This window comes from Carassius gibelio, chromosome A25, assembly GCF_023724105.1.
Source record: "Carassius gibelio isolate Cgi1373 ecotype wild population from Czech Republic chromosome A25, carGib1.2-hapl.c, whole genome shotgun sequence".
Taxonomy (NCBI): domain Eukaryota; kingdom Metazoa; phylum Chordata; class Actinopteri; order Cypriniformes; family Cyprinidae; genus Carassius; species Carassius gibelio.
In genome coordinates this window covers 20,036,744-20,054,317 of record NC_068395.1, presented here as the reverse complement: position 1 = coordinate 20,054,317, position 17,574 = coordinate 20,036,744, and the positions used below count along the sequence as shown (strand labels likewise).

Below are 17,574 nucleotides of genomic sequence, written 5' to 3'. Positions count from 1 at the left end.
TATAGACCACAGCTGTAATGACAACAGCAACCTAATTTACATGAAGGGTGGTAAACTGAAAATGTATAAAAGGTTTGAACTCAGGATGCTCTGGGTTTATTCCGACTACTCTGAATCTGAAGTGCTGTTTGTACTTTATCACTGCTACTCTGTAATAAAATTTATTTTTCATCAAAGATCTTCAACGTCCTTGTCACTTTTTCTTACACAAGAGAAAATACAGATATGCAAATAACATATAGTAAAGCAGAATTCAAATCAATAATAAAAAAGGGGATAAATAATAAATGCCAATGTTATTGGGATAATGCACAAAAGTGTAGGCATCTACATTTATTACAGCCATTGGTAAGAAGAGGAAGAAATTAAAGTGGGAGTAGGAAGGAAGAATATGCTGAATAGCTGCAAGTGTGCACAACGATATGAATATTAATATCTCCAATAAAAATCATAGATGGACAGAGACAATTAACAGACCCAGATTTAGTGGTTTTGCTTTATTCAAGACATGCTTTTGCTACATTACTTGAATAGTGTTCAGCATTATATAGGCTGATCCTAGATGTGGTATCACTTTTACATTTACATTAATTTGAATACGAAATTTACACAATGATACATTTAAAAATGTTTGGTTCTTCAAGCACAATTGCAGCTGAATATGAGTTTTAATTTTGTTGATACTTCCGTTCTATGATTTTCTTAGGCCTTAGGAAAGCTTATGCCTTTTTAAAATTTCTGTCATGCATGATTAATGTTCTTGACCAGATGGCTGGATATTGTATACAAAAACATACACATCAGCCAATTTGGTTTGTGTTGGTAACAAATAAATATAGCAAAAATTGCACAAAAATGTTCTTTTCCCATTTTAGTTCAGAGAGACTCTCAGACAAAGCTTTCCTCCATGTTGGAGCACAACAAGAAAGAGTCGACGAGTCTGGGCTTAATCAGCTGTTGATGGTCACTGGGCCCAATACTGTCTGGACATTCAGCCGCAAGCCTCCTCAAAGCAGCCTGTCAATGATACAGATGAGATTATAATTTATGTACAACACATATTCTACAAATGTCCTCAAACATAAAGTGCACTATTTTCTCAAGATTTTATGCTCTTATGATTATGCTGATATTTTGGGATCAACTAAGAAAGTCCACTGACATTTTAATCTTTAAGAATTATCTTACAGAAGTTAGTTTGAACCTTATTTTTATGTACAGTCACAGTTTACATACAATTGATAGATTTTAAGATCAGGTAATTGACTTAATTGTCTGCTGAACTATATGTTAGGTTTCATCACAGCTAACTAATGACACTATAAATGCATATTTTCAGGAATATTTGTATATTTATATAGCAAAAGAGAACAGACATTTCTGCTAATTATTAATATAAATACATATAACACAGCTTTATGCTTAATGTATTTAAAATCTATAGTTACCAGACAGGCCACAAGCACTGAATCACTGTTGTTCCTTTCCCCTGGTGACCGACACAACTCAATGAGACGAGGAACAGCTGAGGAAAAATTAAAAGGCTCAATTATTTAAAACTACATTATTGCATAAGGTCTAACTGAAACCTAAATATCATTTTAAAGATATACATACTATATAAATAAATTTTTTAATGTTATCTAGTATTCACAGTATTTTATTTATGCATGTTGTTTCCTCTGCAAGGACGTCTGAGTGAACTTCAGGCATCTAAGCAATAAATACTAAAGGTTTTGCTGAGATATGCTTGTGCAGTATTTGCAGTGCAGTGCACGTCCCTTTTTGGGCTAAATATTAGCTGTGTGAAAATAGTCAGATATAGTTGTTTTGAGCTGCATTGTACCCTTGAGCTGTATGGCTGTCTGGGCAACCAGCGGGTCTCTGCTGAGACGAGCCAGTGTGACGGCAGCTTTCTGTTGAACTCGCTCGCATGCTGCACTCTCAGACGGACTGGAAGATGATGGCTTCTCATTCAGCAACACCAACAGCTGCTCAACACCTTCATTAAGCATCCACAACACTCAGACATTACAGGCCACATTGAAAAGTTGCATTTACATTGTAATCATCTGGAAGATACAAAAATATTTTGCCTTGAATGTTTTGCCTACAGATAGTGAATTTGTGGCTGTTGTGCTTGCATACCCTTCTCCTCTAGAACATCTGCAGTGCACTGCTCCAGAACAGACAGATTTGCAAGAATTGTTACAACCTACGAGGAACAAAGCATTGTGCCATTACTGTGATTCTGGGGAAACAAATACTGCAATATTAAAAAACAAACAAACTAAAAGGTTTAACGGATTGTTATCCCCAAGATCCCAAGATTTGTCATCATTTACTCCACATCATGTCAAGATTTTCTTCTGTACAACAGAAAAGAAGATTAATGAAAATAAATAACTGCACTGGACCCAACTGACATGGTAAAGTCTTGGAACAGACTCAAACAGAAACTCTGAGACATTTAAAAATATTTTCTTTTATTTTTCACAAAATAAACAATTGGATATATGTTGGGAACAACTTGAGGATGAGTGAATAATGAGATTTTTTTTGGGGGGGGGGGTGAACTATCCCTTTAATTTAAGAACTGCCAAAAATGATCAGAAAGATAATGCCCCACTACATTCTGGTGCACAGAATAACAAAGAAATAATAGAGATTCTGGTGTGGGTTCTTTGACTTGCAATCATCCAAAGAATATTGGGTTTGGGAGTTCACTGGTGCAACTGTGGTCCTGCTTCTCCATTACAATGTTAATACATTGTTTGTATGATCTTGATTGTTTTATTGGATGTAGTCTTTGTGGTGACTCCATTGACTTTTGACCAGCCAGGACTTGATATATTTGTTTTTTGGATTACAACTGCAGCTAATATGTGGCCTTGCTGGTTTCTACTTGCTTCTGTTCTGGTATTATATGGAGTTTATGGCAAGATTTATCTCAATTATCTGGTCTTCAGCACGTCAAAATACTCCTCTACTGAATTCATTCCATTTGAACACTCTTTGCCTCCTGGCTTTTGTAAACGTTGCGATCATTAAATCTCCTTTGCTGGCCCAAATATATTTATCCAGCTCTTGCTGGAATTAGTCTGTAATCAATGCTGGTATAAACACAGTCTGGTCTAAATGTTGTAGGATCGTCATCACTCATCCTTGCATGGTTCTTCAAATCTCTCCTAACTTCAGAGAGATTCTATTGTATCCAGTGGTTGTGTCTGCCTAGATACAATCATGTTTGTGCATCTGAACACTCGATTTATAAACTATACAGCAGCTACAATTTGTGATGTTGTGGACAAAGAACATCTCGATTACATATGTAACGGAGACATCATGTCGGATGAACTGACGAATTGTCATTCCTCAAATTATTCCAGTAACATTTATTTTAACATCAAGTGATAACATTAAGTTATCAGTAAAATGCCCTCTCCTACGACCTCGATGAAGCTCTCTGTTGCAAGCAGCTGGACTTCAGGGCTTAAAGCTAAATTCCGCCGCATTAGGCTGGCAAGCGCAGGTCTGAGAAGGTCCAGCAGCTCCATAATGACTTGTCTTGGGAAGCTAATTTTTTTATATAGCCACGTCAGGCAAAATGTCAAAAGGGCTTAAGTTTTGCCGAATAAAAAAATTGACATGGACTAAACGTTGTTTGGTCGGCGCCGTCTTTGATTCAATACAAGGACACGTTGGATCACTGCCATAGTTGGTCGACACCACCATGCTTATCCATTTATATATCTTAGCCATTTAGAGCAAAATTGTTTGCCAGATTTTAATTATCAAAAGTGATTGCCAATTTAAACGCTTTAATGACATTACGAAATAGCCTAGGCTAATTACCATTATATTAGTTCTGCTACCACATAAAGTCAACTTCATAAATAGGCCTGTATCCATTGCGAACATATTTTATTATTAGTCTTAAAATGTCCATAACATAAAATCATTGTTGAGCCACAACATTGTCAACATACCATAGTTTGCGCTGCGCTGATTTCTAAAGACTGCTGCACAGTGGCAGTGACTAGAGACTTGAGCTCAAACAACACTAAGAGAGAGCTTATGAATGGTCCAGACAACCTTACGAAAGTGTGACTTACAGAAGTTATACTTAGCGTACGAATGTGTCGGGAATTGTGCCATAATGTTAAGAGAGAGGTGAAGGAATAGGTTAAGAACTACATAGTTTTGGGGAACCGGGTCCAAAACTGTTACAGTGTATATATGCTGCTTCTGGGGCAGATTATCCAGAAGTATGGCTTTGGCTTAAGCTTTCTTTAACTGTTGTAAAACAGAAATCTTAATAAGTGTAACATTTCTGTGGACAATAGCCAAATATCCACTTCTGTCCAGGTGTGGAACTTAGGGGGGACTTTTGATAACTAGCTGACTTTTAATGCTCATTTTAAGAACATTATAAAGTTAGCTTTTTTCATCTTCAGAACATTGCCCATCTTCAAATTTTCTCTTTAGGCCTGATGCACAGAGACCCGTTCATCTGTTGATGTGTAAGGATGAAAGAACCTCAGATACTTTGATCTCCTGAGAAACAGACAATACAAACATACACGACCATCTTCAAGAAACACCTCTCTCACATCTGTTATCAGTTCCTTCTCATCCCCTTCCTGACCCATCCTCCCTCCACTTGGTTCACTCAGAATGGTCAATAGAATAATGTTCTACATGTAATATTTACAGGCATGCTTTGTAGCATTTGAATCATCTCAGGATGAGTGGTACAATGGCCTCAGTCTTACAAAAGTAGACTAAAAGATAGTACAGATCCTAAGAGTTAAGAGATATTTTGCTAACAGTATTGTGTGTGCCCTTCCTCGGGGTCTTCAATGTAAATTACCTTCTGTTCCAACTGAGGTGTAAAACCACCCAGGTCTGGGACTTGGCTTACTGCAATTCTAATTGTTTGTGCATACCTCCATTTGGGGGATGTTTCATCTTGGTGTTGTATTTAAAAGATTGCAGCAAAAGTGTAAGGGTGATTCTGTAGCCAGAAAGGCCATAGTGTGTCTCTGTAGAGTACAGTATCTTTAGAGATCCGGCTAACGCTTGGTATTGGTTCAAGTGTACTTAAACCCCTTTCACACTGCACGTTGGACCCGGAAAATTGGCGGAACATTGCCGGGTTGCCTTCTTTGTGAACGCAAGCACGTCCCGGGATTGATCCCGGGTCAGGGACCTAGTAACATTGCCAGGTTCAGTCCCAGAACGAGATCTGTGTGAACAAAAGCAAGAACTAATGCCGTAAAGGGTGTGTCGGAGTGATGATGCACGTTGTCGCATGACTATTTTACCAGCTGTTTTGAAGGCAGATCAACATTTGTGATGAAAAAAAAAATGTGAAAACTGTAATGAAGCAGAGATCAGGTAGTTCCTCAGTATCCACGCTGGAGCTAAGATCGTTCGCCAGTTTTAAAGGAACGTTAACGTGCCTATCGTTTTTGACTCATGCTACACATAACATCCTGATGACACGTGTCTTTATGGGACCTTTACGGGTTGTGTGTGAATGCTTTTAGAATGTGCAAACATAAGAGCGGCCATCCAAATATTTTAGCCAATTACTTCAGTCTAATAACCAAGAAAATTGCCTTTAAATTTGTCCAAATGAATTCTTAGCAATGCATATTGCTAATCAAAAATTTTAATTAGTTTTAATATATTTACGGTAGGAAATGTACAAAATATCTTCATGGAACATGATCTTTACTTAATATCCTATTGATTTTTGGTACAAAAAAAAAAAAAGATAATTTGCCCCATACAATGTTGTTTTGGCTATTGCTAAAAATATACCCCAGCGACTTAAGAAGTTTTGTGGTCCAGGGTCACATATTAAATGGAGTCAGGTATGGGTTGGTGTTAAAGGACCGAAAATATGGTAATGCCGAATAAGGGATTAATATGTCCTTTTTAAGTACTAATGAACAACAAATATACTAGTAATATGCATGCTAATAAGCAACTAGTTAGTAGTGAGAATTGGTCCTTAAAATGAAGTGTTACCGAGAATATTATTCACAGGTAGCCAATGAAGATCACAGGCTGGCATGATGCAAATTTGTTACTAACCTACATAGATAAATTAAAGAAGTGAGACTGGATTTACTGCAACTCATTTCAGCAGAATTGATTCTTTGTTTTGGGAGATGTGTGATGAAATTATATATATATATATACACACACACACACACACACACACACACACAAAAACATTCATATATATAAATGTTCATACACAGCTTGAGTAGCAAGATTTCTTCCATTTTGTATTTTTGGGTGAGAATAAGAAGCACTTGTTCCAGAATTTTGTTTCTTTCATTCTAACATAAGAAAAAAATCTGGAATCTAAGTTATCAAGGCCTACATTAAATTTTATAAATATAAAAAACATACAGAGTCTGCAATTTATTGAGTTTTAATGGACTGATAAATCAATGTGTGTGCACTCTGCGTGATTTGGTGATATAAGTTAGCCTATTTGATAACATCAGATTGCACATCATTATAACAACACTTACTTATAACAGACACAGACGATGCTGTATAATGCACACCCCTGACTCAACTTGTGTTACATTACATCACTTGTGTGTGAATAATTCCACTGTGGTGACCACAAAGAGAAATATCCAAATAGTGTACAGTAATTAAGTATTTATTGTTATTATGCAACTCTGATAGATGCATGGATTTTCAACCCTAAATCTTAAAACTACTTAAAACTGTTAAACTCCTGCTTCTAAAACTAATCTTTCTGACCTTGTAAGCTAATATAAAATTTTGTTTTGTACTGTTCTCACTGTGTTAATTTGTCTTATTCATACATTGCTGTAAGTGTTTTAGCGGGCAAGTCAATTACAAATTGAAGGAAAGAGGAACAATGTGTAAATAACAACTACAAAAATGCAAAACTAAAGTAGTACACATTGTAATTTCAAACATGGGGTGTATTTATGTGTCTGTAAAACTGCTAGATCAGTACCTGGTCTTTGGAGTATGGCGTGTCGACTCGTTGGCGGTCTCTGCAGGCCTGTAGCAGGATGTGGACAGCATTGAGCTGCAGGAGAATTTCACATGCCATGCTATCAAAGAATGTGATGTTGGCCAGAGCTGCTGAGGCCAACAGAAACACTTCACCACAGGAAGCACTCTTACACAGATCTGCAGATGAATAAGTGAACAATCGGCCACTGTTTAGTAAGCTTTTTAAAACTGATTGCGGTTTGACAAGCTACATTTTTTTTTTTTTTTTGTAATTCAGCTGAATTATAACAGGCTCATTTAAAAGAAAAATAATTCCCAACACAATTTGAGACAGGAATTCAGTCTCGTTTTCACACTCAACCATTTTGATAACTTAATGCCTTCCTTGAAGGTGCACTAAGGAAAAAAAATATGATGCACTAGAAATGGGTGGTGGTGTATTTACTAAAGACGCTACCCTGTACCTTTATTTTCTTATTTTCTTCTTGTATTGCGGGACATTTCTAGGCTGCATTTGTAGGTCTGGTTTACGGGTAGATTTAGTTTAAAATCAACCAATCCAATTTAACACGAATGACCAAAAAGGGGAGAGCACAGTGGCACAAAGGTGTAAATGTCCACTAAAAGAAAAAAGAAAAGTTCTCTGGGGTTTACTTGCCATGGCAACGAATGGCTGTTGTACGGAAGAATGCCTTAGTAACATGCATCCAAATTGGTACATATTTGGCATTATATGGACCCATGGTATTTCTTGAAAACAATGGACAGATGTATTGACACAGTGGTGGAACTGAAGTCTGAAGGAATGTAAGCCACCAGGAGTAGAGTGGTTCACCCCTCATTAATAAGTCATTTTATTTTCTCCAATTGTGCATGTGTGCAAACATTAAACGCTGCTTGAACTCACTGATGAGGGCTGTGACAATGTCTTGCATACTCTCAAGGAAGCTGCCGAGGTGTTGTGTGGAGGTGTGATGGGGGGAGGTGATCTGAGCCATCACAGCCGCAGCCTCCGCTCGAGTCCCCTCTGCACATGTGCTGTCTGTTAAGATGTCTGCCAGAAACAGGATCCCATCCACCTGAGTAACACAACCGATGAACACGTCAAACTAAACCTTTGGATTAAACTGCTGGATTAGCTTTGATTTTATGTGAAATGGCAATTTTACAGATTGGTCATGTGACTTGCTAAGCTATAATAAAGCTAGGAAACATTTTATTTTGACAGTCATACTATATTTAAACATTCTATTAACTATAAGTAACTTTGTCAACAAACTTTCGTTGGAGAATTAGTACATTATCTGCTAAATGTCTGCTAACACCTGACTTTAATTGTACCTCAGCAGACCTTCTACTGACTATGAGTAAATTTGCAAGTAAACTTATTTTACTTAACTTAACATTAACCTAACTGCAATGTGGATTGTGTGCCTCTCCTCTCTTCCTCCAGACTCTGGGACCCTGATATCTGAAGGAAATGCAAAATGTACTTTTATCAGAGAACATAACTGTGCACCACTCGGCAGCAGTCCAGTCCTTTTTGAAGCAAGACGCTTCTGACGCTGTCTGTTGTTCAAGAGTGTCTTGACACAAGGAATGCGAAGCTGAAACACATGTCTTGCATACGTCTGTGTGTAGTGGTTCTTGAAGCACTGACTCCAGCTGCAGTCCACTCTTTGTCAGTCTCCCCCACATTTCTGAATGGGTTTTGTTTCACAATCCTCTCCAGGGTGCGGTTATCCCTATTGCTTGTAAACTTTTTTTTCTACCACATCTTTTCCTTCCCTTCACCTCTCTATTAATGTGTTAGGACACAGAGCTCTGTGAACAGCTAGCCTCCTTTGCAATAACCTTTTGTGTACTTGTACTTAATACTTGGTAGGGGCTCCATTTGCTTTAATTACTGCCTCAATTCAGCATGGTATGGAGGTGAACTTAACACTAGAGTTCAAGCAACTTGGGATATGAACTTCTCCACCCTTCCTCCAGACTCTCGGACCTTGGTTTTCAAATGAGAAACAAAACTTGCTCTCATCTGAAAAAAGGACATTGGATCAATGGCAACAGTTCAGTTCTTCTTCTCCTTAGCCCAGTTAAGACACGTCTGTGTGGTGTGGCTCTTGATGCCTTGACCCCAGCCTCAGTCCATTCCTTGTGAAGTTCACTCAAATTCTTGAATTAATTTTGCTAAAAGTCTGTGATTCTTCCACTCAACTTTCTGTTAACATGTTTGGATAATGCACTCTGTGAACAGCCAGCTTCTTTGGCAATGAATGTTTTGGTTTACTCTCCTTATGAAGGGTATTAATGATTAAGATACCTTTATGAAGGCTTAGGAAACCTTTGCAGTTGCTTTGAGTTGATTGGCTGATTGGCATGTCACCATGTCCTAATTAGTTGAGATTGGCTGCATGATAGTCTTGATGCCCAAATCCGATTTTCTGACTACATCAAATTTTTTTGACTACCCGCTTACATCATCTTTTAAAAGTGACCCGTACCCGTTTTTTGCAAATTATACTATACACTGCTGAAATTACCAAACGCAGACGTTCTGACCCGGAAAAGGAAGCAAAACAGCACGAAATACAATGGATGTATATGCAAATAAAATTATACAGTGTTTTGCTTTCCACAATATTTTGAAAAGCCAACAAAAAAATCAGCAAAACATTGGTCTCACGGCGGAGAAAAAAAAGGAGAGCCCTTTATTTCTGTAACAACCCTGCATTTTTGCAAAGACTTAAAAAGACATGAAACCTCGGCATTGCTCCACTGTGTGTATGCTTCGTCCTCCATCGTGCCTATAAGTCATATGATCTCATTTGGTGGTGTCCACCTGAGTTGACGTCACTTTTTTAATGAATTACGACTCGCATTTACTGGGGAATATCCGATTTGTCTGCTTACAGGACACACGCAAATGCACATATCCGATTTATTACCACATATGAATGAGGCCTGAATCCGATCTGAAAAAAAAAACGGGATCCATGCAATGTTTCCTGCTTACTCGTTCACCGGTCATATCCGATCTGTGCCACATGAGAGGAATTGGCTCACTTGAACCATGCAGGGGATATAGTGAATTGGTGGGTTTTTGTTAAATGTGAGCCAAAATCATCACAATTAAAAGAACCAAAGACTTAAACTACTTCAGTCTGTGTGCATTGAATTTATTTAATACACAAGTTGCACAATTGGAATTGAATTAATGAAATAAATGAACTTTTCCACAACATTCTAATTTATTGAGATGCACCTGTATATATACACAACTATAGAAAAAAGAGACCACTTGAAAATGATCTGTTTCTATGGATCGAATGTATTTAGTAGGTATGTGTTTGAATAAAATGTTTATATTTGCTTTAATCCAAAATAACATTTATCCCAAATTGTTTATATTTTATATAATATATTGTCTCTTAGAGTTCCACTAAAATTCATTCAAATATTGATTTCTTAACTCTTCTGAAGTTAAAACATTTGTATTGTGCTGTCTTAAATCTCTGAAAACATATCTGAAATATCTGAAAACATGGCATCTTTTTGACCTCTGTCCAAATGTCATTTTATCCACTAAATGACTAAAAAATTATTTACACTACATAGTAGTATATGAGAGCTTTTACATAAAGTAGTATATTCAGTTTACCATAGCACATTATGAAGTCATATAAACTGTATAGAGTTTATGACTGTATGATATGCAGTATATGAGAACACATTGTTATTTGTTTTTTCTCTGATGCAGACTCAGACCCTTCAAAGATATAAATGAATCAAACTCATGGTATTTCTGAGCTGAAAGTGATAGGGTTTACAGTAATCTGTGCAGTTTCAGAATGCTGTTCAATTTATGTAATATATCACCACACAGTGGCACTGTTACACAAACTATAAAACTACTCACCAGCCGCTAATACTACAAAAACGTTATCACTAATATATTGAGCAGGTGAGTAGGAATAACTGGCCGTGGCCATATCAGATTTGTGTAAGTACAAATCAATCCTCTACATACTCACAAATATATATATTACAGTTTAATAAAAAATGTCTTCCTATGCAATTCACTTTAAACAGTTAAGCATTCTAGTTGAGCACACACACATATATATATGTGTGTGTGTGTGTTTGTGTATAATTAATTCATTTAATCACACAATTCATTACATTTATGTAGTGCTTTTCTGCTTTTCTAAGCACTCATGGCAGTCTACATTGTCAGGGGGTAAATCCTCATCCAAAACCAGTGTGCAGCATCCACCTGGATGATGCGATGGCTGCCATAGTGCACCAGAACACCCACCACACACCAAATTACTGGTGCAGAGGAGACAGAGTGATGAAGCCAATCAGTAGATATGGGGATTTGTAAGGAGGTCATAATGGTCAGAGGCCAATGGATACATTTGACCAGGATACCGAGGTCACACCTCCACTCTTTTCAAAAGACATTCTGGGATTTTTAATGACCACAGAGAGTCAGGACCTCATTTAACATCTCATCCGAAGGATGGTGATTTTACAGTATAGTATCCTCTTTACTGGAGCTTAAAGACCCACACAGACCACAGGTTGAGCACCCCCTGCTGGCATCACTTACACTTCATCCAGCAGCATCCTAGTTATCCCAGGTGTTCTCCCATACAGGCACTGGGCTGCAGGGCGATGTAGCTGCTGGCTTTATATATCAGTTGGTTTATTTGATGTGGTGATAAGCTTTTCACATCTACAGATTGGTAGTGTTGTGAAGTTAAATGTTCCGTCTAAATAATATCTGTGAAAATTAATCTAAAGGCTTGAATACACTGTCATCACAGAAAAAAAGTATGTATATACACATATACATGAAATAATAAACGAGAGATACTGCATTCACAGCTCATACAGATTCTGCTGCACTCTTCTGGGAGCTTTTATGTGTATGCTGAGAAACTGATACCTTTTCCAGCTGGCCGATGCCCTCTTCAACACAGCAGATAGAAGCCACAGTCCTCAATGCCTGTGCATACAGAGTACTGAAGCAGTCCTGTCTGCAGATCTTAAGAAGGGCCACCACAGCTCCCTCCTGTGGACCACACAAACCGTCTGCTTTAATAAGTGCATTCAAATATCAGTTATTAATCTGCTGAGAAAAATCCAACCTTCAGTAACATTTAAGTGGATATGTATCTTCAAAAATGTAAAACTTAATACAGAGTTAAATAAGTCAATATACTTAGTATATATATATATATATATATATATATATATATATATATATATATATATATATATATATATATGCTGCGTGAATATATGAATAGGTACATCAGGTAAATCAGGGGTGTGTGTGAGTGAGTGAGTGAGTGTGTGTTGTTGTTTACAGAAATCAGTAATAAGATCAGCATCCTTTAACCCAGAACTGTGGATGACAGAAATCGGTCGCCACTACAGAGAAAATGACTGCGAGACGAGCTAACCACTGTCATTATGTGAATAAGCTTAATTATATGGGCAGATCAGCGCGTCATCCTGGGGCCACGCGATGCCACACTAGAGAGCCTCAATCTGCAGGATATTCACAAAGGCACATGAACACACCAGGCTTCAGCTTTCTCATGCCCACCAGTCTGTTCTGTCTCTGGGTTTATTGACGAAAAAACATTTAGCAATGGGTAACTATCACAATTTTTTAAATGCGCCCCTTTTTTATCTTTCAATTAAATTTACTGTTCATTGTTTAAGTGTAAATTATTATTATTATTAGCTTATTATCCTTTCTTTTACTAACCATGACATCAAATGGTTTGGTGTTCCTATGCAATCATGTTCATACATTCCTTTAAGAAAGATTTATAATTATTAGCTGTAATCAATAATTAATTAACTTAATTTTAATAATCTGTATATACTAAAGAGTTTTTTAAGCATTAAAATATCTACGTATACACTTATACAGCAAGGACATATTAAATTTAACAAAATGGACACAAATTTCATTTGTAATGTAAACAACAACAACAAAAACACTAATTTAAAATAAATGCTGTTTTTACTAACTTTTAGTTTTGGCATTAAATCCTGATAAAACACTGTTTTATGGTTTCAAAATTACAACACAACCATTTTCATCTGTGATAATAATAAGAAATGTACAACAAATCAGCATATTAGATTCCCTAAGGACATGTCTCAACAACAGACTACAATCGTTAGGATTAACTCTTCCATCCTCACCTTGAACACTGGTGTACCACAGGGCTGTGTCCTAAGCCCAATTCTCTACTCCCTTTTCACCCACGACTGCATACTTGTATATGGCTCTTACTCCATAATCAGCAGACAGTATCACGTTTTTGGCCTGATCAGCAGTGACTATGAAATGGCCTACAGGAAGGAGGTTCAGCATCTGGCAGTCTGGTTTGAAAATTATAATCTCCCACTCAACACCCAGAAGACCAAGGAACTAATTGTGGACCCCCGGCGGATTAGGGAAGACCACACACACACATCCATAAAATCTACATTAATGGGGCTGAGGTAGAGAGTTTATATAGTTTCAAATTCCTGGCTGTCCATATCTCTGATAATCTTTCCTGGTCCCACAACACCACCACTCTGATCAAAAAGGCGCAACAGTGCCTTAACTTCCTTAGAAAGTAAAAGGAAGGCTCACCTTTCCCCCGACATCCTTCTAAATTTTTATCGATGCACAATTGAAAGCATCTTAACAAACTGCATCAAAGTGTGGTATATGGCAACAGCACCATCTCAGACCAGAAAGTTCTTTAACAGGTTGATAAACACATCACTAGTGTTAAGTTAAGTCAAGTCAAGTATGCTTTATTTTCAATTCTTCCACATGTACAGTACATACATACAGAGAATCGAAATTGCATTACTCTCAGACAGATAACACTAACAGTGGAGCCTAAAAATCTAGATCAAATATAAAATATAAGATACAGCTATACAATAAGGGAATTTAAAAAGACATATAATAAACTTAAAAATAAAGTTAAATAAAGCAGCGCTAGGCACATGGCAGATAGAGTGCAAATCAGTGAAGTGAACAAACAGTGGAGATAAAAATATTTTTTTGTGCAAAAAAAAAAAAAAAGCTTATTCCGTCTGATTAAAGTGACGAAGGGTTCAACAAGAGCAGTTATTTTATTTAACTAACTGAAGAGGTAGTAGAATGACGTCAGTTCCATGGTGAATGAGGTAGTGAGCAGACCAATGCTGCACAAACACTCTTGCAGTTTAAATCTAGATTAAAGACCCATCTCTTTAACCTGGCTTACACATAAATACTAATATGCTTTTATTATCCAAATCCATTAAAGTATTTTTAGGCTGCATTAATTAGGTAAACCGGAACCGGGAACACTTCCCATAACACCCTATGTACTTGCTACATCATTAGAAGAATGGCATCTACGCTAATATTAGTCTGTTTCTGTCTTGTTCTGAGGTCACTGTAGCCACCAGATCCAGTCTGTATCCAGATCAGAGGGTCACTGCCGTCACCCGGATCCAGCACGTATCCAGACCAGATGGTGGATCAGCACCTAGAAAGGACCTCTACTGCCCTGAAAGACAGCGGAGACCAGGACAACTAGAGCCCCAGATACAGATCGCCTGTAAAGACCTTGTCTCAGAGGAGCACCAGGACAAGACCACAGGAAACAGAGGATTCTTCTGCACAATCTGACTTTGCTGCAGCCTGGAATTGAACTACTGGTTTCGTCTGGTCAGAGGAGAACTGATCCCCAACTGAGCCTGGTTTCTCCCAAGGTTTTTTTCTCCATTCTGTCACCGATGGAGTTTCGGTTCCATGCCGCTGTCACCTCTCTGCCACCACGAGAGAGCACCAGAATTCAAATAAACTATCTTTCACCTATCTTTCACTTTTTTTTTGGGTGAACAGTCTCATTCTGTTTGTTACACTATATATATATTTTTTTTTCTCCATTCTGTCACCGATGGAGTTTTGGTTCCTTGCCACTGTCGTCTCTGGCTTGCTTAGTTGGGGTCACTTATGGGGAAGTTGTGGCCTAATGGTTAGAGGGTTGGACTCCCAATCGAAGGGTTGTGGGTTCTAGTCTCAGGCCGGCAGGAATTGTGGGTGGGGGGAGTGCATGTACAGTTCTCTCTCCACCTTCAATACCACGACTTAGGTGCCCTCGAGCAAGGCATCGAACCCCCAACTGCTCCCCGGGCGCCGCAGCATAAATGATGAACACTGCTCTGGGTGTGTGCTCACAGTGTGTGTGTGTGTGTGTGTGTGTGTGTGTTCACTGCTCTGTGTGTGTGCATTTCGGATGGGTTAAATGCAGAGCACCAATTCTGAGTATGGGTCACCATACTTGGCTGAATGTCACTTCACTTCACTTTAATGAATGTTGTTCAGAAATCATGAACATGACAAAATCCAAACATGAAACAAAACCCACATTACATATATATATATATATATATATATATATATATATATATATATATATATATATATATATATATATATATATATATATATATTTGTATAAACAAAAAATATAAAACAGTCCATTACTGGTTCATGCATGAAAGATGAAGGTTTATCTATGGTCTCAAATATTGAATAGCATTATGAACTATAAAGCAATATCAGTGCAATGTTGGTGAAGTTAAGTTTGCCTCATTTTTGAACTGTGATGTTCAATGTATGAATTGAATTTATGAACAAAAACTAGAACAATGAGTGTAGATTAAACAGAAAGGGAGAGACAAAAGCGCTGACAGATCTTTAACATGATCTATTTATTTTATTAGTGAACTGCAGCAGACGGAAGTGAATGATGAATTCAGATGCCTGGTAGCAAACAGCCAGTTGTCATTTCTCTAAAATTAAATTTATGCATTTAGCAGACGCTTTTATCCAAAGCGACTTACAGTGCATTCAGGCTATCAATTTTTACCTATCATGTGTTCCCAGGGAATCGAACCCCCAACCTTGTGCTTGATAGCGTATTGCTCTACTAATTGAGCTACAGGAACACTAACAGGAGCAGATGTTCAGTAGCAAAGGCACAGACCCAGAAAACAAGCCTGCCACTTTGATCAATGCAGCACGCTAATGGGACAGGGCAGTATCAATCTGATTAGAAACACACACACACACACACACACAAGTAAAACCTTATCAGATGACTAATGGACATGAGGCCTCCCCATCACTGTCATCATAGTTAACCAATAAGAACCCAGACAAATTTGTCCTTATAGGAAAATGCTTGGGCATATAAAATATAAGAAATGAGCAGCACAAAATACATAACACCTAAATAACTGAACCTGCTAAATGAATTGAGCAGCTCATGCATTTTTCTTAATGTGACAAATACGTCACATCAAAATTCCACCTACAGTTATAATGTTAACAGCCCGATGTGTCATATACGTCACCACAGTATCTTTTTGAGACATATCAGGACACAACTCTACTGAACAACACAACTGTATAATGACATGGGTATGACACAGGTATTACAAGGAGAGAGTGACTTATGAGGACATAACCCATGTCCCCATTTTTCAAAACGCTTATAAATCATACAGAATGAGTTTTTTTTTTTTTTTTTGAGAAAGTAAAAATGCAGAAATGTTCCTGTGAGGGTTAGGGTTAGGGGTAGGGTTTTTGTAGGGCCATAGAATATACAGTTTGTACATTATAAAAACCATTACACCTATTGGATGAACACACTTTACACAAAAACAAACATGTGTGTGTGTGTGTGTGTATGTGTGTTCTCCTACCTTAGCAATGATGCTGCAGAGCTGCGGCCCATCCTGAGTTAAAGACAGCAAGTTACTGATGGCAGTACTGATGGCAAAAACATTATCAGAATCCTCAATCTGACGAATCAAAATCTGTGAAAAAAGAAAATTAAATGTAACTAATGGTTTAGGGTTTCAGGTTTTATTTCTGTAGACATTTTAATCTTTAAATTAAATAATACTAATAAAATTTAACTTAATGTTTCAATATAATTTTAATGCAAACTCATATGATATGTTCCAACTGCCTTCAGTAAAATGTAGATTCAGACATCTTTATCTATAAACATTAAAAAATGATGTACAACCAAATAGACTTCAAAACAATAAAATGGCTTTTTTTTTTGCTACTACTAATAATAATGACAATGACATCAAGGTTTTTATATTTCAAGACATCAGTGCGAATAAACAATAAAATAACTGTCAACCATATTTATTTAGTATCACATTAAAACATTTTTATCATATTACTTTGAGTTAAGTTTATAGTGAGAAGATTATTATTTTGCCTTTAAGATACTTAACAAAATAATATTGAACACAGACTTTGTTGTGGTTGTAAAATCTTTGTTGTCATCGGACCAGTTCACAGCAAGTAATTTCACATTGTGGCAGTGAGTAAAATCAGGCTGTCTGGTAAACATTATAAATGCAGTTTTAAGATGAACGTCAAAATCACTTGTTATTTTTTTAGGAATAGTTCATGAATACTAGCTGAAGAATTTCAATCTAATGATC

At 37.2% G+C, this 17,574-nt stretch overlaps 1 protein-coding gene across 1 annotated transcript in view; it reads right to left on the bottom strand.

Moving 5' to 3' along the window:
- Positions 1 to 482: 482 nt before the first annotated feature.
- The window catches only part of LOC127947396 (protein inscuteable homolog), a 53,873-nt gene continuing 36,781 nt past the window's right edge, over positions 483 to 17,574 (bottom strand). Inside the window, exons 6-13 of the mRNA XM_052544501.1 lie at positions 16,813 to 16,926; positions 11,975 to 12,100; positions 7,928 to 8,099; positions 7,019 to 7,197; positions 2,149 to 2,215; positions 1,847 to 2,002; positions 1,449 to 1,525; positions 483 to 1,017 (exon numbers count right to left, since the gene is read on the bottom strand). Coding sequence (XP_052400461.1) covers positions 889 to 1,017; positions 1,449 to 1,525; positions 1,847 to 2,002; positions 2,149 to 2,215; positions 7,019 to 7,197; positions 7,928 to 8,099; positions 11,975 to 12,100; positions 16,813 to 16,926 — 1,020 coding nt within the window. The 3' untranslated portion in view covers positions 483 to 888. The remainder of the gene's footprint in view (positions 1,018 to 1,448; positions 1,526 to 1,846; positions 2,003 to 2,148; positions 2,216 to 7,018; positions 7,198 to 7,927; positions 8,100 to 11,974; positions 12,101 to 16,812; positions 16,927 to 17,574) is intronic.